Source organism: Scleropages formosus, chromosome 12 (assembly GCF_900964775.1).
Source record: "Scleropages formosus chromosome 12, fSclFor1.1, whole genome shotgun sequence".
NCBI lineage: Eukaryota > Metazoa > Chordata > Actinopteri > Osteoglossiformes > Osteoglossidae > Scleropages > Scleropages formosus.
The window spans coordinates 1,377,210-1,401,461 of NC_041817.1; the positions used below are offsets into that span (position 1 = coordinate 1,377,210).

At 43.3% G+C, this 24,252-nt stretch overlaps 1 protein-coding gene across 8 annotated transcripts in view; it reads right to left on the minus strand.

Annotated features, from left to right (window-relative positions):
- Positions 1 to 24,252, minus strand: part of LOC108927934 (protein TANC1-like) — a 109,676-nt gene that overhangs the window by 70,244 nt on the left and 15,180 nt on the right. For 6 of the 8 annotated variants that reach the window (XM_018741598.2, XM_018741595.2, XM_018741591.2 and 3 more), the window contains exon 2: positions 22,670 to 22,762. The exons of 1 other annotated variant lie outside the window; for it this stretch is intronic. In XM_018741598.2, the coding sequence (XP_018597114.2) occupies positions 22,670 to 22,730 (61 nt within the window). In that variant the 5' untranslated portion in view covers positions 22,731 to 22,762. Of the gene's footprint in view, positions 1 to 21,570; positions 21,623 to 22,669; positions 22,763 to 24,252 lie in introns of those variants that run through there. One more of the 8 variants, XM_018741596.2, reaches the window with a different exon arrangement.

Genomic DNA, 24,252 nt, shown 5'->3' on the forward strand with positions numbered 1-24,252 from the left:
TTTTCCTTAAAAATAGTTCAAACAATACAGCGACTGTCTCGTTTTGTACAAAAACCCCACTGTACGGGGGGGGGGGGGGGCACGTATGAGCTGTTAAAGCCTCGACTGAAGGGCAGCTCAGAATACATTTAAAAGGAATGCCTGCAGACACGCTTTAAGAAGCAATTTTTTAAAAAAAAAAAAATAAATAAAAACACATTAACCATCTTACCATATGTTTTCAGGTAAAATTAATGGCAATCAGCGAAGCCTAACCATTAAAATGAGTCTTTCCCTTCTCTCCGCAATATAATTAACTCTCATTATCTGCAACAATCACGCAAATTTAGAAGTGATCAAAAATAAAGCACTCGGAGCGCGTTCAAAAGCGAGCGCCTACAAAAACTGCGCGCGCACCTGTGTTATAATTTCACGCGCGGTATGAAAAAGTTCCGTTGCTCCAGTCCCACTCTTACATCCCCCCCAAATGGGGGAGCGCGCTTTAGAGAAATCAAAACGGTGACAGCATAATAAGGCAGCGCTACGCACCCTGTGACAACGTTCTCATCTAGTACAACAAGGGGGGAAGAAAGGCAAGACAAATAGGAGAAAATGGCTCCGGCTGTATAAAAGAGCACCGTGTCATTTCCGACAGCCGTGATTCATGCGAAATACTTTCAGGTGTCTAATGAACCCATTATCTTGCTGAGGGGGAAAAGGCCATTCAGCTCGCGCAAAAGTCAGAAATTGCACGGTAACGATCCGTCTTGCCATATTGATTTAAAACATGCCAGATTTTCCCTGACAAGACTTAATGGGGTCTTTGTAAACAAATGCATTACCGCTGATGGACCGCAGCTCCTAAAATTTGGGCCGCTTTTAATTCCGCGCAGTTCTGCCGCTCGTGTCGAACCCGTGCCTTAAAGGCAGTCGTCCTCACGTTTCTGGAGGGGGATAATGTCCTCGTTACGGTCGGCCTCGGGGGGGGCTCCCGTTTTCATCACACGTTAACTTCCAGCAAATGTTTCATTCCCACGGGGGGGAGAATTAGGTAAACTTTTGGTGAAAAATACACGCAGACATCCCATTCCAAATCTGCTGTGCAGAAATGTGTTCTAAGCAAATATTCTAGATGAGGAGTATTAGGTGGTCTATCACATTTATTACCCGCGAGAACAAACCAATATTTTTGCATTATACGCTGAATAAACCTCACTGCAGGACCAGGGGAGAAAAAAATAAGTGCCCACTAAAAGGAATTATGTCAACATGCAAAAGGCTGTAAGGCTAAGCAACGAAAAGGAAAATTATTAACGACAGATGGTCATATTTTCATGGCCTTGAACCAATGGAACAGCAATTCTTCATACCACCAAAAGGGGGCAGAGCAACAGCTACAAGTTTCTCCCAATTTCACCTTTTTACTGCCTTTAATCAGGGGACATTGGTGTTCTATTCAGCTACTGAGAGCAAAGGCTTAAATAAAAAATAAAATAAAAATTTGTTTTATTAGGTTGGTTTACAAATTCTACGGAAATAAAGCAAAACGGAATGGGTAAAGCTTTCCTTTGATACTAATCCGCAAATTACAAACTTGCAACATTCTTTGTGCAAACCTGCTCTCAAATAAAGCAGTTTATGATCCCATCAAAGCGCCCTGAGAAAAAGCTGCCATATAAAGTCACAGAAGCCCGAGTCATGCAAAATAACCGTTTCTTTCATGTCTCGGCCAGCATTTCATTAAATGTATTCTTGGATTATTAATGACTACTAATGGCCAATGGAATAATTGGATGCAAACAAGATCCCTGAAAGCGTTCCCAAAAAAAACTTGTCAACATTACAGGCGACGATTCCCTGGTTCTCAAGAGTCTTTAAGTACAGACTTCCGTCTCACGAGCGGAAAATTTGGATTTACAAGTACGACATTTGGACCTTAGGATTCTCATTACGAGCTCTCACAAAATGCCTTACAGGAACAGAAATTTCAGTGCAAAACACGAGTCTTAGTGATGTCAAGCAGCACACGAGGTTAGCAGCTGGCCCCCCCACACGTGGCATCGCCTCTCTCGCACCCCTCATCTGCCTTGTAGCTGTGGACCCGCTTGCGCTTATAATGGAAAAAAAAAAACCTATTATAATCAGTACTAATGCAAAAAAGTTTTAAAGTGCTGAAAAGTCCTAAAGGCAAAGAAACATCTTACGTGTCATTTAAAAAAGAAAAAAAAAAAAAGGGGGGGGGGGGGGGGTAAATGACTGATTTAATACATTTTAGTTGCAAAAGATACTTAAATAGCTCAACAGAAAGGTCTTACAGGTGTTGAGTGATTTCGGTGAATATACTCAATTGTCTTGTGACGTGGTGTCCGAATTGATTTTGTAAATTCCACTTACATTTAAAAAAAAATGGAGTGGGATGTCACATTCTGCGTTTAAAAGTCAGGAATTTCGATACGCAGTCATACCCCGAGACACAACCCCTCGAGTTACAAGAATGACTTTTTGACCGCGTTCCATTTCATACCCCTTTCCAGCTTACAAGGCCCTTCTTCACATTTACAAGGACTGAATTTGGATTTCGCTCCTCCCAGCATTCAAACACAGACATTTATGCTAATGAATTTAACAGATGCTTTTCACTAAAAGCGACTTACAGTTACTACTATGCAATATTCAGACAGCTTTATCCAATGTGACTTACACTGGTAGATACACTGCAGTGAAGTGCCACAATCATTGATGCATGCATACAGCAGAGCAATTTCACACACACACACACACACACACACACACACACACCAGGCCAATTAGTAACCAGGCAGCTGGACAACGCACATGAACATGGGCAGAAGAAACACTCCACAAAGACTGACAGATAACGAATCAAGTGTAAGTGTACAGCACGTAACCGTTTACTTTTACTCATTTAGCGGACGCTTTTCTCCAACGCGACATACCTACATCTCATGCAAAATACAAGTTGTGCATTACATTAGGAGAGACTTTTAGGGTCAAAACAGCATTCGTAACCATAATGAAATGGTTGAATAAGCAGACAGACACATGAAGCATTGAGTCATTAATAAAGGGAAGCTCAACATTAGTTATAACATGGAACAAGATAACTACTGAAGAAATTCTGTTCATTTCAATGGGATTTAATGATATTTTTACGTGTGTCAATATTGTTTGAAAATGTACCTTTGAAATTAAAGACAATGACATCTCTGAGTTATGAGAAAGGGAAAAGTGTACTGGGGGGGTGGATAATCAACCTTTTACATTATTTTTACCCCATTTCCAGATCAAATTACTCTCGTTATGTGAAGACAGCCTGTGATTATTTGGAGATCACATGACCTCCCTTTGCACTTCATGTGCAGAAAAGCAAAAAAGGAAAAAGCCAATCTCAAGCCCCTGGGTTTTCCACCTCCTGGTCAAGGTTTGAGTTCAGTGACCCCCTCAACAGGATTCACTGTGGGCTGATTGTTCTGAAATACCAGCCAGGTGATGAAGCTCAAAACTTCCCTCTGAGGGCCGTTACAGCCAGTTGCATCTCTTCACCAAAACATACTTTTAGGTGCCCTGATGCCTGTCATTCACACCTGAACATTCAACTATGCTTATACATGTCTTAAAGCTGCAACAGAACAAAACCTGTAGGCTCTTCAGTCCTTTTATCCACAACTTCAAAAATATTAAAAAAAAAAAACTTGAAAAAGTACTTGAAAAACAATTACCACATCCCCTTTAATGGCAGAGTATTGAATTCTGACTCAGTCCAACTGGGAGGAAAGGCTGAAAGTCAACGCTGCTCATTATCGATAAAATCCTTGGGAGGCGAGCACAGCCAATATTTCAGCGAAAGCCAGTAAACCTGCCTCCGTTGATCTAACGCTCTGAAAAGAGGCACTGAACCGAGCTCCGAGAAGCAACAGTTAACAGACAACCTGTGGAAGACAACCCTCGCATATCTTTCCATAGCGCAGGGGACAGAAACGCAAGCATCCGTGGCTGGTTGACTGCCTGCAAAACAAAACTTGCAGATAAGGACGAGCTGAGGACATGTGGAAATCGGAGCACCAAGCGCACCCCTTCACAGGCCGTTTCCATTTCAATGCACAGTCTGTCTATAGAACAGTACAAAAAAGTAGTAAGATCTGAGGAAAGGACTTCCACTTTACAGGCCCAAATTTCAAATGTCGCTACTATGCAAAGACTGCACTGTACGCAATTAACGACTACGCACACGTACGTTCCAACGCAGTATAAAAGATAAGAGGACTCCAATGAATCCTGTAATATGTGGACACCCTTCTGGACGTTTAGAATGCGCTGCATGACCATACCTGTGAGAAATTGTAACCTTAAGATTATGTATGTGGAAATATTTGCTTTTTCTCAGTGTACCGTCTATCTGTACCCATTTTGACCCTGTGCTGTTCATAAAACCAAATTAAAGATGGAGAGACAAGCATCACAACTAAGCTTACGCTACTCAGTATCTGGTACTCCTGTAAAAAAAAAGGTAAGGGGTAGAAAAAATTGCACTTGCAAATGAAGGGACTGTACAGTACTAGATTGAAATTATGGGAACAATGTATTTCACACCAAGATAAATGGCAGCCACTACATGGCCACATTAATATGCAGGCTTTCAAAACAGAAAGAGTCTCATCTATATGGCCAGCCTTCACCACGGAAGGAACCCGTGTGACCAGGAGGCCGTACATGCGAGATGGGGGATTGTGGGCATTCTTCCTTCACAGGTGCACCAATGCTCTAGAAAGCAATTCCAGAGCTCAAGTTGTTCGACTTCCAGGCTCTCAACAAATAGCTGCAGACTGCACGGGTATTTACGCTCATATTAAAATTTTTGGACAGAACTTACCATAAAGTACTTTATTTTAAGAAAAAGCTACATAGAATTCACCGATATGCATGGAAAGTTGTTTTTCCAATGTAATGAGTGGGGCTTGCTCACGTTCTACGGTCACTGCTGCACCTCATTTCTGAGTCCGTCCATAGATCAGTTTCGGGAAACAGTCCAAAGTCAAGGTGGAAAGAGAATGTGAGAAAAATCTAAACAATAAAGTGACACAGCAAAGACAAAAAAATCAGCAATAACCTGCCAACTCTGTCACTGGCCAAAATACACCAAACCAGGATCTGCCAGATGGGAGAGAACACAGGTCAATTCCCAAAATAAAATTAAGAAAACAAAAGCAAAAGACACGACGGGCTACATTAATGCTAATCTCGTGTGGCCCTTCGTCTTAAGGTTGCTGTTAAATCTGAACCCATCAGCCGATTACCGCTGGAGCCGGTCCTTACGGCAGGTATGTTGCCGGTGCTCTCACTGGGCAGGTGACTGGGGTGGGCCAGGTGGGTGCGTGGCAAGCCTTGCGGCCACGATGCTGCACACCATTATTAGCTGGCACTCACGATACAGGGGAAATGAGGGCTGGCTGCTAAGAATAATGAAAAACAGAGCATTCTTTCTCAACCCCCCCGCCCGCCCGCCCTCCCTCAGCCGGCTCCTCTGTGGAAGAAACAAAGGCATGCTCTGTTTAACAAGGTCTTTAACAAAGAGGAATGCTAGAAAACAGGAACGGGCTTTGGCGCGCCGACACCTCCGCCAGCTTCCGGGTGCATTTTTGAGCACATCCAAAGCACGCCTTAGAAAGCCAGGCTTCCTGGCCAGATCCATGGGCGTAGAGCCCGGCTGCTCCGGGGGAAGTCCAAACCTTATTTTAAGTGTCTCATGACCGATGCGTACAAAGGAACGATCGTGGCTTCTGCCATCGGAAACGTCCGACTTCTCCAGGCCCATAAAAATATGGGCATTTAAGCTGTCCAGATCATTTGAGAGAAATGTATAAAATAAAAAATGCATTTACTACACATGATTTCCAGCTGGGCTTGCAGGACTGCACTGAAAAAGACATACTGCAAATTACAGTTTCCATTTGAGTTGATGCTAAAAGTGAGAAGACGGAATGAGAGCTGCAACGACTCCCCAAAGAGGAAGCCAACTCGTTCCGGTAAAAATTTTCACATGATAGCAGAAGAGTTTAAGTCCACAACACATTGTGTACACTGTTCCAAATTGTCGAACGTTTCCCTCTCCAGGAAAGCCCAACAGCGGGTTGAAATTAACGCTGGTGTTTTAAAATAAACCCTTTTCAAACTTAAATTTCAAAACATGATAGAAAAGCAGTGCGTTACACAACAAGCACCAGTTATATAGACCTGTTGAAACTTTTAAAGCTTTGTCGACTAATTAGTTGAACGGTCAGCAGAAAAGGTCCTAGTGTTAAAGTCCCACTGTTATAGGGATTTAATTCAGAAAAATCAAATCACCCTAAAACGGAGAAGATGAGGCACAAGTCAGCCAACTGCCATGCAAGACAGATGCATTATTCATGAGATGCAATGCTCTTATGTTGATCAGCTGTCAATCATCCCTTAAGTCCTTTAAAGGAGAATGGGGAAAATTTATCACAGCCATTAAATACTGTCACAACTGACAGGTTCAGTCAGTGTTCCTCGTAAACAAAACCAATATAACTATTCATAGCACCTTTGCAAGTTTTATCCACTGACAGGCTGATGGCATGCTTTTGTCTTCGATGAGCTGGCAAGAGAGAGAACAAGCAGATTTTCTCTCTAAAAATGTCCCCCGAGCTCTATACTAACCATAGCTCTTCAAATGAGGCATTCTTGGACAGCAGTACATTACGATCCCTTCTCATAGCAGCCAGCAGCGCACAGGTTTTCTAGCTATGCTTAAGCCGTTAACAGACTCCGTCACTGTGAGACAAAGCTAAATTATTACAATTATGTCAGCGATTGGGTCAACCAGGTATTCGGCTGTACAGGAACGTCACACACACAGCATCTTACAGGGCAGAGAACCATCGTGGCCAGACTTTGAACTCAATTCAAATGTTTTTGAGAACACGTTATGTTTTACCCCTGTTGGAAGGATTTAAAACTTTCCAAGTACGGAGGTCAGACGGTTCGAGGGCGGAGCATGGAGCAGTGGAGCGCTTTAGCCAGTCCCGCCGTTTGCTGTAACCATGGGACCAATCGGCCGAGTTGAACAGAACCCTCTCTCATGGGAGGCCGTTGTCAAAAGTCTGAGAGCTCAAGGGCTAGCAGGGGCGCAAAAAAAGTGGGAGATCCATAAGCCGGCAAAAAGAAAGAGGAGACTGTTCTGTTCATGCGCTGTCGCACATTAAAGGCCGCCGGAGCGTTCGACTCCAAATGCGGCGGTGTCCTCGCTGCGCTTTTGAAATGCGGGCAAAGTGTATTTTCACTTTAAGTACTTGCTTAAACTCAGGGGTGTAAAGGAAGGGATTGTGTTCGTCGGGCCTCTTTTGACACAAAATTCCTGAACCAGAAAGCGAATTTACCCTTTACGCTTCTTCCCAGTGGAAATTCCTCCCTGATGACACGCACCACTTCTGACATTTTGAGTGTCGAGGCTTGACGACAATAATGTCACCATTGTGGCAAAAGTATTCTTCCTTCATGTCTGCAGTTGACAAGAATTAAGGAAGGAGTTTAGAAAACATTTTTAGGACGTCCCCTTCGGAGCAGCTATGAAAAGACGACTCATACCACACATTAAACCAAAGAGCTTAAGGCAGCACTGTCTTTGGAGGTGATGTAAATGATAAGGCTCCATGTGAAATACAACAAACGCATGTTTGGGCTTCTTCTGTGTGCTGAACAGTGAAGGCAGAGCCACCTGACCTATGCTGTGATGGAAGGAGGACCAAATGTAAACTCACCAGTTATTTTAGTTATTTTGGCTAAGGCAAGGCCTGCAATTTCAACTCTTGGCGCATCCAAAAAAAGAAATCAACCCATTGTAATTACATTGCACCACACCAAAACAGGAAAAAAAAAAAAAAAAAATCATTGTCTTGCTTCAGTTCCTTTCCTACCCTCAAAGGCTCAATATCGAAGCCAAAGAGAACATGTGTTCCCTTTACGAAGCGTGATTTTGAATCATTGATTAAACATTTATATGGAAATCAATTATTCAGCTAGGAGAGATTCAGCCCCATTACAGCGCTGTAGAACACCGTCTAAAGACGGTATCTTTTTAGCAAGATGATGACGGAAGAAGGTGAACGAGTCATTTTCATGAAGGAGTTTTAATGATTTACCTCTACACCTCAGGCCCTCTTCAGAGAAAACTCTGGCACTTCATCTTTAACCATTATTTTGTTCCACGAGTAAATTTAGCTCCAAGGATATATTGTGGCTGTGCAGGACCTCAGCAAGACCTATGGCCAGGACACAAATAAATCTGAAACCTTAACTACACAAACATAGAATTAAAAAATTAATTACTATTCTACACGTACAAAATTAAAGACATTTTTCAGTGATTTGGATGGACGTGAGCAAACATGAACCATTTACAGCTCACGTACTGCACTCATTGTATTTTTCTGTGACATATTAAGTCGCTTTGGAGAAAAGAGTCTGCTCAATGAATAAATGTAAGATGGATTGGCTCAAAAATACATATTACACATTTATGCACACCTAATCAAGTTAATTAATGGTGAACGCCATGTGACACAATGTTAAAATTCACACCATTCAGAAACGCACAATCACATCTCAAAAGCATTCATTACATTGTCTGAATGTATAGGTGGATGGACAAATGAGAACGTACTTCCTAAAAATTTATTTAAAAAGAAAAAAAAAAAAAGCATTACCAAATAAGATTTAAATTCATGTCTACATCTCACCTACATCTAATTTTCATTGCATTGTCTGGAATAAATGCATGTGTGCATGTATATTTATGTATTTATATGTGTACGACTGCAAAGTGTCCATAACCTTGTCGCCAGGAAATATGAATAAGACTGGATGTGTGACGAAAGGCCCTTGCCGCTGTAATTAATGCGGAGCTTTTCTGTCAACACACAAAGCCCCGAGACCCTCGGACATTCTTCCGGTGGGAATCGCTCCCGCTACGCTAGCGAAGTTTTCCCCCGCACACTTCTGAAACCCGGGTGACAGCTTCACAAAAGAACGCAGGGTTAATTTCGATTCTGGCCGGAGAAGCACTGGAAAGAGAGCTTTCCAAGAAGCAGCAGCATCCCCCCACTGCCCGTTGACCCTCATCACCCTCCTGGCTCCTCTCAGCTGTAGTGACAGTCACATGCTGAACCAGATTGGAAATCCAGTAGCAACTAACACCTCTCTATAGATATATCCTGGGAGGAGATGGGGGGTGTGTGGTGAAATCACGATCCCAGGAGAAGACGGCACAGTTTCTACTAGGGCTCTGCTTTTCGGATGCCCCTGTGCCGACCGGCTGTTGTCATGACAACAGTTACAATAAATGTACGTGCTGTGCAGTCCCAGGGTGTCCAGCCCCCGAATCAAAAAGGTCCTTGAGCACACACAAGTAGCGGTGGCCTGCCAGGACGAAGAAAGCAATAGAACAAAGCCATTTGCATGCTGTCAACACGTGGGCCCTACTGAGTTCACGATGTTTGAAACCTACATATGCTTCTACGAGGGCTTTCCATTTAGCAGTGAAGTGACACTGGAGACGTAATGTGTGATTTAAGGGTTTCACAGAACAAGTGCGGTTTTAAATTTAAAACGAAGCATTGAAGGAAAATCTTCTGAGGGGAAGTAAAATCTTTCATTATAAAGTACATATGCCACTGGCATTCATTTTTCCATTTTGAAGATCTTCTCCCTTAGAATTTGCTCATTTTAAACATTTCGGCTTAAAACGGCAAGTCATGAAGCAAGAAGCTTAAGTGACAAAACGACCTGGATTTTCCCTCCTGTTTATTTGAAACGCCGCCCCGTTTTCTTCAGCCATTCCCACAGGTGCTAACGGAGTCCTCCCGTGTGCATCATTTCAACCCGAGTGCGACGAATCATCAGAAAGGCGAGCAATAACGCGTACGGCTGCGCCACCGGAGCCGCATGCCCCGTCCTGAGGCTGGGGCTCATTCGCTGTACTTCTCGGGCTCCTCGGTGCTCCGTCCTTTCACACACACTCCATATGGAGTCTAGGTAAAGGCAAGGAGCGTGACATTTTCATTTTGCTTTTATAAATGGTCAGTTTCAGCCTGCGTTCCCACCATACATTCACTTCCGCCGGGAAGAAAGAGTCCACTGCATTTTCATGCCACGGTGAACAGGAGTGAATGTAACCATCCAGGTCTCCAGCATGGGAGACACAGGACAGGGTGATGAATGTTAATTAATACTTCATCTCCGAGTGCGAATATATAAATACTAATGTGAGGCCCTAGTGAGGAAAAACACGTCTGTGGAAAGGCACTGGTATGGTTTCAAAGGGAGGAACACCAGCAGCGGAGGCAAAGCTGACGCAAGCAGCGTAAAGGCACAGAGACTCGCTATTAAGGTGCCCCTTGGGGCCCCAGAGCTGAAACGCTGGGTCAAAGGTCAACCAATCAAGTGTTGAGAGGCGCTTGCGGCATTGCTCTCTCAAGGTCACGGTCTACAGTGTGTTTAAAAGAACAGTGCCCCTTTTCAGTAACCTCAAAGGCAAGGGTATAAAGCTAATCTTCGCCAAAGCTGCTGCGAGCTTGCAAAATCAAAGGGGAAAAACTGAAGAATACTTGTAATTAGTAAGATGATTCACGCAAGAGGATTACTTAAATAACGACAAATCGCGGCTGTGCCGAGAAAAGGCGCGCTCCTGGAAACGAACGAGCGTCGGCCACGTCAACGCCCGGGAAGTCAGCTTAGACTAAGCTCGGCCAGGAACGTGAAATTCCCCGCTATAACGTCGCCTTTCACTACATCACAACGAAGCCCCAGTTTTGGGTCTCGTTTTCGGTCCTCTGCAGATGAGGGAGCCCACTGTGCGAGATGGCACGGCGATTAATATTCATGCAGGCCACATTCTCGGTGAACACGGACATCCTGGCAAGTTCCTGGCTCCTCTGCCTTCTTCGCTCTCCGCACTCGGGCTCAAGCATCGCTACCACAAAGGCCTGCGCTATCTGCACGCGCATTGCTCTCAAATGTTTCTCCTGCCATTTGTTCAACCTTATGGGTTTAAATGCCATAACTATATTTTGACAACAATACACCAGATTAAGATGAAAAGGATGGATTACGATGACTAAGGCCTCAAATCACGCTGAATGCAAAGTCATGTGATCAACGATCAGAATGACATCACCCTCAGAGGAGGAAGGCTTGTTTTCGCTGATAATTTATATTTTCACCGTCACAAACGATCGTGGTTGGAGTAGCATGACAGCAGACTACCTGCTTCTACCAAATTTACCAAACTGAGCATCTGAATAAAACAGCTTTCTTCACAGGGCACAGGCTGTGTGGCTGGAGGGGGGTTAGAGGTTAACGACAGATTTTGATTGCCATTAGTGCAGGCCATTAAGCAGCGCTCCTGCAGGGGCCACATGAGGTCATGAGAATAACAGTATTTGGCGGACAATTGAGGGCTCCATCCAGCTGAATGGATGTAAATGGATGTGACTGAGGGACAAAGCCTGCACCGTGTCGCTTAATCCACCAGGCAAACAAGTGAGCTCGGCTGACTCCCGACATTTGGTGGGGCAACGCCGGCGCCCATATAAACCCACGCTAATTTCAATATCCATGCAGTCTGTCACGAGACATTTTTCTCACCAGCAAAGGCACAGCTGCTCACGGCGGTGTCGCTGTGGTACACTAAGCTATCGCTTATCGCTCCCATAGCTAGCAACTGCAAGGCTGCTTGTGTTGCCATTGAAAAGCACCTCTCTGGAAGGCTCCTTTCACCCTGTGTTACTTGCACACAACTTTAGCGGACAACCCTGGCCCCCAAGCCCCTACCCTTTGAGGCAGTGAATAAGGGCACCAGGGGTTATTAGTTCAATCGGTCTCTAAATGACTGATCTTGAGACAATGCGTTCACTGCCAGCCAGTGCCACGAAAGTGGAGCTTTCATTTCCGTTCACCCTTAGGGTGGCTGGGTACGGAGCCATGGCCAACGCCGGACCGGAGTCTTTGCCGGGGAACTGACAACGACCAAGCAAGATCTGCGACTTCCAGCAGTAATCCGGAAGAGAAAAGCATTACTCCTTCGTATCTTGAGACATCGCTGTGAAAGGCACGTTTGATCCTTCACAGCCAAACTGCCTCAAGGAAAGCACGATATTCACACGACCAAAGACATGTATGGACAAAAGGTCTTACATATATCAAAACCTACCAGTCTTACGTTCTTACCTTTATTTCATTTGCCTACAAACTGCAATCTCAAGTGTGTGTTTCTGTAGGCAATAATCATCAGGCATTTCAGATTAAATGGCAGGATGTGGGCAAAGCTTTAATTCAATGTGCCAAGAGAACAGTTATTTCATTTTTATGCGATTGCTACTCTTAATTGTACCACCAACATTTAATAAGAAGAGTCTGTAAGGATTGGTGTTATGTGGTAGGTCAACCTTACAACCTTATTACACTTGGTGCAAAAACATTCAGCAACTGCAATTAAATGTATAAAACCAGGAGGAGTGTGCTTACCAAAACATACTACCCATAAAAAGAACACTTCCTGTGAAAAAGTTTACCAGGTTATTGCACCAAAAACATTTCAGGGGTATGTTTTTCTCCCCAAAAAAACACAAAGTGAAAGGGAAACAAAACAGAAACAACCAGGTGATCATTCCTTGCCTGTTTTTAGGAACCACCCTGTGTTCTCAACTAAGCCCAAGAGATTTGTTTTTTCTTGCGACAAGTCCTTCCTGATGTCGTGGATGCCGGCGGAGGCACATATTGAGACAGGCAGGAAAGGAGGAGTGTTTTATTACTAGCGTTCAGGCAGCTCGTGGGCCAACGGGAGCCGGCGGGTTAGGAGTATGTGCTTTGCTGCAGTGCACTGTCAAGCTACTGCCAAGGAAGCTTGCCAGCAATATATGACCATGTGCCAACTGTCGCCTTCACAGGGTGTGCGAAGTAAGCAACGTACTCCCGAGATGAAGTAAGGGATCTTGGAACGAAACGAAGGCCGATGATAAATCTCCCTCTATCGCCGTACAGACGGTTTACATCACAATAGCGGCACAGATATTCTGCATACGCAACTTCAGGTGTACCTTACATAAGCATTACGTCCATGGTTCTTTCCATTCCAGGAAAGTTTAACAAAATGAGGAAAAACAGGTGTTGAGCTAGACATCCTTTCCTATTGAAACCTATATAACTGGATTACCTTCCTATAATACATTTAGGGTAGCATGACCCAATTTGCACTGTCTTTCCAAGAAACAACCAACTGAGCTACAACATTAACAATACAGTGTTAGGCTAGAAAAACACATACACAGTTACAGGGGAATCACATGATTTGGGCTGAGTAATGTGGTATCTGTTCATATCAACTCTATAAATACTGAACAGCCAGAACCGCAGACAAAAAAAAAAAAAAAGTCTCTTTTAAACTCAGATTTTGAGTCAACTTGCATCTCTATGGCAGTAGCAAGAGGACATAGCCTTTTTGTACTTACTCTACTAAGAACATGGCCCTTTTAAATTTATCATTACCGTATCAGATATATCCCTCAATATTTTGTCATTTTGCGGTAAGGGTGAAAGCAGGTTGTTCCGATGGGAGCCTTGAAAAGAGCAGCATTATCACATTTCAGACCCAGGACAAGAGAGCTCTGACAGATCGCTCTAAAGATGTATTTAGTAGTACTGTACATGCACAACTCAGGTAGTCATGCACAAACCTGTTGTTCTGCACCAAGTTTTTCCCCTGGTTATGAAATAACCCTATTTAACAGAAAACTAAATCTACAAATGTCTACTAATACAGTAAATAATTTCTATAGTATAGTTCCAGTGCTCAAAAGCATCTGTGCATGTGTGCCGTTTTCTACCCTTTTCTACCACTTAAAACAGGGAGCTTTGGAGTTTTAATAAGACAAAATGACAGCTGTAATAGTGAGTTCAGTTGTCAATAAATATGAAAGAACTACAGTTCAAAACACAATGATAAAATCTTAAAGTGGCTGAAAATGTGTGACTATATTACAGTATGTAAAACTCATGACAGTGAGGGAGGTCTCCTGTGGCAAGGCCTCCATGTGGAGGCGTTTCTTCTGGCTGACTCAAGGTGGTGATCGCTGCCCAGCATCTTTCTTTCCCAGGGGTCCACACTTCCTGTGGCCTACAACCCACTGGATATCTTCCTCTCTGAGGCTTCCCGGTCTAAGGCCCGGAGTTGGACCTCCTTCGCCGCCTTGTGCTTCACGCAAAGCTGCAAGCATGCAGCTGACCGATGGTCGTGTGAGTGCTCTCGTCAAGTTGTGTCCAGAACTAACCTGCATACCCAGGGATGACCTACAGCCTTCTACAGCTGAGTCACCATAAATCAGCATCAACAACCCAGTGGAAGGAGACACAGACACGTCATTACTCTTGACATCTTGGCTGTTAAGATTGCAATTAATTATTAAATAACTAAATTACTGGGCACCAAGAACCCCATGAATTTGTAGTTTGTGAATACGGAAAGTTCTACATGACTTTTAATCTGAGCCCTTCTCATCAAAAGCAACATTTTATTTGCCCCAAAGCCCCAATCCATCTGCTTTTACCACATGAGTAGTCCTCAACATGGAAAATAACTCAGTGTTCCATTTGCTCTTCCTTGGACATCACACAAGCGCCTTCTCAAACTTCCCTTATCTCCTGCAAAGTTCACATGCTCATGTTACTCGAGATCAAAACATTTCTTCACGGGCTGCATTTAAACAAAAACTGGTGGAGTTCAAAGCAGAGCAACCATGACCAATGTGTAGTTCATCTGGCAGCTGAAGAGAGTTTGAGAGTGAGCTACCCTGCGGAATTGCTGTGTCAGACGTTCTGACAGCACCTGTGGCCTGAGTTAAAGCCTTCTCTGTAGATGCATTACCGCATCCGTGTCTCCTTGTTGCCAACACAATTCCACTCAGAAGGTCCTTTGTGAACCCTCCCTCTCCAAAAAAAAGCCCAGAGAAGCACAGAACCCTTGGACTATGACTCCAATTGGAATGTGTCTCTTTATGATAAAGACTTCAAGAGTTTAAGTGAAAAGTTTGTTTCAAATTTTTGTCAGGGACCCACAGCATTTAGATTTAGCTACTCTTCCTAGACACAGAATATGTTAAAACAGGGACAGTTGAGCACGAGGACAGAGAAGCTGGTGCTCCATCGCACCCAGGTACCCTGCTTGTTGCAGATCCTTCATTTACCAGCGTCCCCCCCCCCCCCGACTCTTACGTATATTTGGAAGTTGTGATCATATAAATCCAGACTTGTTTTGTTGATGTGAATGACAACAATGAAGTAGCTGTCAGGAAATAAGGTGATGTAAATAAGGTCCTTCAAAGAGACTTGACCTAATGTGCCAATAGATGGCAATCGTGGTGAATGCTGGCTTAAGTTTTTCAATAATGGAGAAGGTGGTGAAGAAAACAGGAGAACAAGCTGTAGACGATCCTATACTTTCAACATTTACCAGCTTTAAATAACTCCTGCCATGGGACTCAACGTCCAGGTGCATACACATCTACCGAGCTGAGCAAGTGAGAGTCAGCTGTGCTACTCTTTTTGCCCCATAGACTGCATCCAATACCACAATTTTGGGTGACATATTTTACAGGAATAACTGCGTATAAGAAGAAAGATGCAACCCTTGCCCAGCCTAAGTTACATCTGGCTTATGAACTTTAAGTGAAGAACTGGACCCAGGTCTCAGTTAAGCTTCTAAGTAGGGAATAAACTGTATTCTCTGTAGTAACAGCTTGAAAAAATTATGCCGATATCATCATTTGGCCAACAATGCTGGAACAATTACCTTACAATGTAAACAGGATGCTGATTTTTTTTCCCCAATTTGACATTTAACCTCCAGTTTGAAATGACTGAAAATTAAGTTTTGCACACTTTGCCCAATGGACAAGCACATTATTGATCTATTTTAATAAGAATAACCAACTCCTTTTTATTGCTAATTGTTTAACAACATGCTTGGAGTTTTTTTGTTGCATCAGTGGATAAGTCAGAAGGAGGATTCCAGGAGCAGGACCACAGTGGGGATGGAACAAGGAGTCTGCTTTAATAACAGTCCTATAGAAATGAACCTTCTCTTTCATACTAAGGCCTTGCTGGCACTAGTCAGTTTTTTCCCCGTTGCTGCTTATCCGCAGGGCTGCAACGAGCCACGTTGTCTAAGACAGCCAAGTAGATCACCTTCCCCCGATGGAATTTTTGCTGTCAGATCTCTGGCTCTTTTTCCCCCCATATAATAAAAAGTCCCACCAAGGTGCCCTGGAACAGCCACGCCCACGCAGCTGCGATGACAATGCACTTTAACCCCTCTCAATCGATTATCAGATGCTATACTTGATTTTTAAAATGTTACTATTTGGTCAACTACATTAAGTCATCATAAAAGAATCAGTGCATTCTCTTGAAAGATGCATAACATGTAATTAAATTTGGTTCAAAATAACTATATAAACAAACGACACATCCAGAATATTGCTTTCTACCAATTAGTCTTAATCCTTTTACTGTCCCTCAACCTTTTTTAAAAGAAAGGAATCCAAAACTCTTATCTGTGGTTTAAAGAGCAAACTGCCCCCCCAGTGGAAAAAGTTCTTTAAAAAAAAAAAAAAAAAAAAAGGGGAGCAAGCTATGCATTTTGGCATCTGCTGCATGCTTCCCTGCACTTGATCACACCAACTTCAATGGCATGCATTCCAATTACTTGCTGTTTTGATAGGCAGTTATGTTGTGAGCTATGGCATGTCATGTTTCACAAGTTAAACGAAATAAAATTTAAAATTAAAATATCAGCAGGAGAGTCTCTTCCAGTGCTTCATAGCTCCTTACTCCAAAGTGTGGTAATTATCTCCTTTTCTGGGTGAGGCTGAAACAAACATCAGGAAGGAATGCTGCAATGATTCAGCATTAATGATTCAGAAAACAAGATCTCCACAATGAAAATGTGCAAATCACCCATCTTTTGCATTTTTTTGTAAACACATAACACACAAACTTGCCCATGTTTCATTCTGTGAATAAAAACCTAATGTGCCCTCTTCTAATCATATTTTATAGCCACCAGGATTTACTGAGCAAGTACAGACAAGATCAAGGGTGCTAATCTTTTAATATGTAATGAGAACTATAATATAGGGCTAATCTCTTGTACTGACAAGGAAGCTTAAGAGGCCTGCATGGGCCTATGGGAATAACTTTATTACACAGAAAGAGCTTCAATGTCAATAGAGAAATAAGGGGGCAAAGGAAAGGAGGGGAGGTGGGGAGCAGGTACCAGGAGCTGCAGGAGATATGGGAAACCAAGAGAGATGCAAAGCAGCGATTGCTGGGGAATCTCCACTTCCCCCGAATTCACCGTATGGTGCGGATCCCCACACACCTTTGCGATTAGCACTTACCTGCCACGGCCACCCCGTAACACAGGTAGCACAGACTTGCTAATGTACGGACCCTTATTGTCAGAAAGACTTCAACAATGCTGCACAGGGGGTAGGAGAGGAGGCCACAGTATTGGTTTGCTGCATCACATGTGAGGAAAGAATTTAAAGTTTAGAGACGTACTACAGCTTCTCTCCTTGTAGTCAAGCAAGTCAGAGAGGTCTCAGGAGAGTCTTCTGAAGGGGTGTGAACAACATGATGGGTGGATATGGAGAAAGTAGGGTATACTAAAACAAGACACTTCCTTTAGGCATTTACAATCTTCCTACAGAGAAAAGACTAAACGCAGCACTGAATGACTATAGATTAAGATTATATAGGCCAGGGAATGCTACTGCCTGCAGTAGAAGGCACGCATATTATTAATAAGGTAATTAAGGAGGTGCAATATCAAGGGACACACATCGACCGGAAATGGCAACCAGACCTGAATATATCCTGGGGAGCAGTCAATTTGCCAGCCACTGACCAAATTTAATGTAAGATCTAAATGTCCAAATTTTACAAGACCTTATCCATCTTAAGATCCCAACAGAACTGTAATTAGGAAATGCGATAAGGGTACCACACAGATTCCCATGACTGTCTGCTAAAAATATCTGCTTTCAAGTTCACCCCAAATCAGGATGAGTTTTACTGGCCAAGTGTGCTGACACACACAAGGAACTTGCTGTGGTTCTAGATGCTTCCAGTATTTACAGACAAACAGCTGACAGAGAATTACAGAACAAATAAAATAACATTTAGAGTATACAGACACAAGAGTATGAATACAAAGAAGTGTAAATAAATGAGAAGTAAATTACAAAAAGTGGTTGGATATTGTTGCACTGGCAGGAGACCTATAGGGAAGTGTTAACTTCATGAGAGTGATGGCCTGAGGAGGGGGTGGGGGAAGAAAAAAAAAAAAAAGCGCTCAACTCAGGATGGACCACTAGGTGAAATTCCAGCACATACACAAAATCTCAGAATTAGCCTCTGTGAGTGTGTAAAGTAAACTAAAGTGGCCCACAGTAACCTACAGCCCCTTGGCTGTTCTGGCCATTGGTGCCAAACAAAGACGTAGCCTTACAAATGAGCCTTGAGGCTCACCACAAACTGGGGTCCTGCATCCAAAAAGCAAAATAAGTAGTCTATTTTAAAGGGATTAAAAAGGGGTAGTTCCGCACACCAGGGGCTGGAGGGAAAAAGATCAATGGAAATGAGAGGGTTCAATTAGTGACTGGTCTGTTAGGCGGCTGAAGGAACCCGGCAAACACGCAGTCGAGCTAACAACTGTGGCGGCTGGCATGGGGGGCCAGTTTCCAGAACTCCTTTCAACTTCCCTCCAGGAAGAAGCCGCAGCATTCTGGGGAACATGTGCTGAGCCGTCGTGTAATTACGCACCGATCGCTGCCTTTTTCCTCCCACCAATTTCCATTACGTATCGCTCAGCCATTTTTTTTTAGTGCGCCTTGGATCCTATACAGCCGTCATGCTTTTAACAGAAAGCGGACTACTTGGGCCTCAACCGCTCATTCCCCAACCAGAGCTGCTAAGCAGTGGCATTGCCTCGGTAGAAGGGCCATCAAGATTAACAATGGATGAAAATGACTTAAGTCTGAGAAAAAAGGATAAAAATGTTGCTGTTCACTGATCCTGAACCTGCTAGTTAGCTTTATGGGCTCAGAGCTTTTCGAAGATCCTTGTAGTTCTGGACTTCTGCATACTGCTTTTTATTATTCTAAAGCCTACTGCTCTATCAATGGTTGTATAAATTATCTTTTCACTGGGGGTGCGGTGGCGCAGTGGGTTGGACCACAGTCCTCCTCTCCGGTGGGTCTGGGGTTCGAGTCCCGCTTGGGGTGCCTTGCGACGGACTGGCGTCCCGTCCTGGGTGTGTCCCCTCCCCCTCCGGCCTTACGCCCTGTGTTGCCGGGTAGGCTCCGGTTCCCCGTGACCCTGTATGGGACAAGCGGTTCTGAAAATGTGTGTGTGTGTGTGTGTACAATCAGGCTTTTGTCCCTCAGTAAAACTGCAAATAATTCTGTACCAAGGCAGTATTTTTCCTGCACCAAACCCAGTGATGGTTTCTACATATTGTTTCTGTCCAATACCATTTTGGGAGCATAATTCATTTTTTCCTGCCCTTTCCATAACAGACGACACATTAAATATTTTATATGCAATATGTCACAATCTGGACGCATTAAGTATTCGAAGGTTCGCCCAGATTGGTCCATGCAGCGTTAATGCATTCCTCAATTCCAGCAGTAGGAGGGCTGATTTGAACATACAAAAGGGCTGTTCGCAAATAAAGAGGTCATTTTAATAAAACTAAAATTGTGCTTTCCTTAGCTGTTGTCTTTGTCCAAGTTGACTTACAAGAATTCAGGATAAGTACCTTGCTCAAGAGTACTACAAATAGGAGTGGAAACCTTCAGTTTGAAAGGCAACAGCCACAACCACTACGCCACTTTGTACTGTAGATTCGGTGTTCAGGGTGATTTTAACAACAATTAGTTGAGTGCAAATGTTGAGTCTGAAAAAGATATACCGACCTTTTCTAGATCAATGTTTTTGATCGCAATGTGTCTGACACACATGTCTTTCTTCACTTGTTCTGGGAGACGTGTTCTCAACACACCAGTAACAAATGATTACAGGAGTTGGCTTGAAGATTGATACCCAACCCATAGCTGGGGTAGATGTGCATTTAATGCCAACATAAAGAACATAAACAATGAGCCCACGACAGCTCATCTCATGCAGTGGCATATTAAGTCATTACATGTAAATCATTCCTTAATTACAGTTTGGTTCATTGGCATTTTGTTTTAAATTTGGATGACATTTTCATATTATTAATGGAGTAGCTACATTTTCACTATGCACATAAAGCCTAATAAAATGCTTTAAAATTTTTAAAAGGTGAAAAAATTCCTTTGCATAGATATGGGGAAGATCAAATTGTTCATATAGTTGTACATGAATGCTGATTAAAAATTCCTATTTCAGATGTGAAAAGATTCAAATCACCACCACTAAATGCCAATACAATACAGGCAGTGAAGACCAACCCCTGGTTCCGACAAAAACGTGACCAAGATTTAATCAAGAATAGAACTTCAGAGTGTTGTACCCAGCAGCAACGGGTCCAAAGCAGACCCCACCCAGTGGAGGGCATACTGTCTGTGAAAGACGGGTCCTGCTGGAATAGGAGCCGTGTCCAATTTTTCACATCCTCATGCTCAAAGTGCTGACGGCAACGTGCCCTTTTGCTGACTGGTTTTTATTCACAATGGAGGGCGTTGGGACAAGGGGAGCATTGGGGACCGCGCTCTGCATGTTCCTGTAGCTGCGCTGAAAAGCCCCTTTATATGAATACCTAAATCTGAGAAGTCAAGAGCAAAAATATTGATTAATTGCCACCCTAAATCGCTAGCCAATACTGACATGCTTCAAACAACATTCTAAACGAAACGAAAGCCTGAGGATAAATTCCTCATGGTGGTATGAGCTGTCTGTGTATGAAAAGGTGTGGAGGCTGGGAGTGGGCCATGTTGACCAGACACATTTAGACAGGAAAGAGGAGGTGTAACCAGGTTACAGAGTTAACGAGTGTGTGTAGAAACAAACTGGCGTGTAGGTTATTTACAGAGCCGTGACTGTTCACGCCCGCACGTCACTGCCTGACCAGGACGGGACTAAACACAAAAAACAGGGATATCATCCAACAGCTCTGCGCAAGGCCCATGTGACAAACTGCCTCCTCAAACAAACAGATTGCACCCAGAACCACACACATCTTAGGGTGACGGCAGCTGCGCGTAAATAGTCTGTTTCCTTTGATGCCGGGTGGTACGTGTCACTTGGGAGGCATGAAAGCAACCACAGAGAAGTCCAGATGCCTAAGTACACAAGCGAAAGCAGAGTAGCATTTTTACACTGTGATTACATTAGTTTATTCGTCCCATCCCATACGGGAAATGAGCAGGTGGGCGGGGGGGGGGGGTCCCTTGTAAGGAAGCAACTCTCAGAGGAGGCACCAGTGACGCCAACGTCTCACGTCAGCATCCACACCTGCCAAAGCAGTGTTTTTTCAGTCCATCACTGAAGTCTGAAGACATTCCACCTGGGGGGAAAAGGGGGTGGTGAGGGTGGGTCCCATGCCCCTGTCTCCCCCCCCCCCAACAAAAGCACTTCACTCCGAAACACAAAAACATGCACCAAAAATGAATCACTGACATCCTGTCTGGCTTGAGTGCCATCTCTAACCACCATGGGGCACATTTCAGTACCATTGCACTCAAGTCTGCATGGCCTCTTTTCAGTCATGGTCTAGAGCGCTTCCACTGTAAAATGTCCATTGCCAAGGAGACAAATTCAGTGACTATTCTGAAACGGTCAAGGTCATAGTTGGGAAAACAAAACCATGACAGTCATTATCCTACAATTTAATGCATGGCTTTCATAAGTTCCCATCTGCTCTTCATCTTCTACCATTAATGCTGACCAGTTATAAATTCTCAGTTCCTGTTTCAACACTGAAAATGACAAGCTCCCTCATACCATGTGTCAATCCAGCCATTCCTGTGAACCACCAAGCATCATTTTACACATTGTATACAAGTTATGAAGCCCTAGAGAAGCAAATAACTTCAAAAACAGATTAATTTAAAATGTCAGTTTATTCCAAAAAATGCTTTATAGCTGCCAATATCCTCTATCCTCTAAGATGTGAAAGTGAGGGATTTGTAGGCAGCCTAATTATATGATTTTTAGTTTCACAAGTACACTCGGCAATTCACATTGTGATTATATTTTGAAAACAATCCCTGAAATTAAGATTTATGGATATCAGCATCTGTAAAAACTAATAGTGAATCCTTCACAACAGACTATAGAGTATAAAGACATAAATGTTTGAAATGTTGATTAAATTTAGTGGATTTTTTGAACGGGACACTGAAGAAAGCAAACCGCATGCAGAACAACCTAGACAGGGTAGATTAATAGATGACATTTGTGGCCCAAACAATACAGCAACAAAAAGTTAGTGACAACCAAACCTCAAGAACTACCTTCTAGTTTGGCTCCATTTGTTTTTGGCCAAAATAGCACTCGTGTCATGTCCATTTTCAGCGAATGACTTCGTGTCCAGGGAAGTTCCTGTACGTACCTGGTTCCTTCCTGTTGCCCTTCCCTCCATCTCTGCTCTTCTTCAGTACTGCTTTGAACATAGTGAGATCTTCAGAACTCTCTCCCTTCACCCCTGTGAAAACAAAACCACCATTGTTCCCCTTAAAACAATGTGATAAGGAGGCCACAAACACTTAAACACAGCATGATGGCACTTCCTGTGCCTTCCTCCTCCAAATTCCACATCCTGTAAGCCATCTAAGCAGGTCAGCTTGGAAAGAATTCAACCCCACCCCCACACCAAAAAAAAAGAAAAAAAAGCCTATCTTGCCATGCTGGAAAAACAATCCACCAAATTCTAAGCATTCCACATCCCATCGATGCTATGTGGCTGAACTCGGACCTCCCCACTTTGCTACAACAAAGCTGTGGTTTGGACACTGACTTATTTCTCACAGGAGTTTGTACAAGAGAAGAAAACAAGATTAACTTGTTAAAAGGAACATTTGCAGCATTTTTGAATAAAAAAAAATATATAGGGTGCAGCTGGTAATATACTAATTAGTGCTGCTGCCTATGGACCCAAAAGTTGCAGGTTCAAATGACACCTCCAGCCACCCATTGGTTTAAACAGGTAAATAATTGTAAATCACTTTGGAGAAAAGTGTCAGCTAAATTAATAATTAAAAGTACATAAGGAAACGGACTTATACAGACTTATGTAGTATACTTTTAAGGACCGTTATTAAATGCCACAGTTTGAGTGGTACTTATGCTGCTCATGGAGGATATGGACTCTTCCTGCAGTTCTGACTTGATGCACGTTTTTCCTTTGGTGCAGGTTTCTGACATGTGCAATGAAAAACACACAAACACTGACCCAGCAGTATAGCTGAATGTCAAAAGCCAGAGTGGCATTGCAGGTCGGGGACCAGTCACCTGCCTCAGACAATGAGAGGCATGAGGGAATACGGAGCACAGGTATAAAATGTTACTTGCCAATCAACTGACTCGACATTGACCCCTTTGTCTAGCATAGTGATCTGGATGGGGAAGTCTGACTGAGGATTCCACAGCACATCCAAATAAAGAACCTATTTTACCTGGTGGAACACGTCACCAAACATCTACGACAGCCAACTGACATACTTGCTATGAACTGGAGTTGAGCAGAAGTGCCAAGTTCGGCACTGTGAGAACATAGTAGGCTCCCGATTCCCTATTATAGCCACAAACGCAAGGAGTCGGTGCCGAACTGTCCGTCACCGTGTCTATTGTCCTGTTCTATTAATTGTTGAAGTGTTTGGTAATTGTTGAAATCTCTAGTGCTGCTTGCACAAGTCTTGCACATGTGCACTTTACGTAGTCTGTGTAGATACCTTATGTAGCACTATGGTCCTGGAGGAACGTTCTTTCCTTTCGCTGTGTACAGTACCAGCTGTATACGGTTGAAATGACCATAAGGCCTTTCTTGTCTTGAGTTAGGTGGGCAGAACTTTAAAATTGGGTTCCCTTATGAGAAGACTCTTAGGACCCTAAAATACCAGTCTATGGATGTGAAAAACCAATACTTTTTCAACAGGAAAGTAAGGCTCTGGGCAATGCATCAGTCTTGTTCCTCTG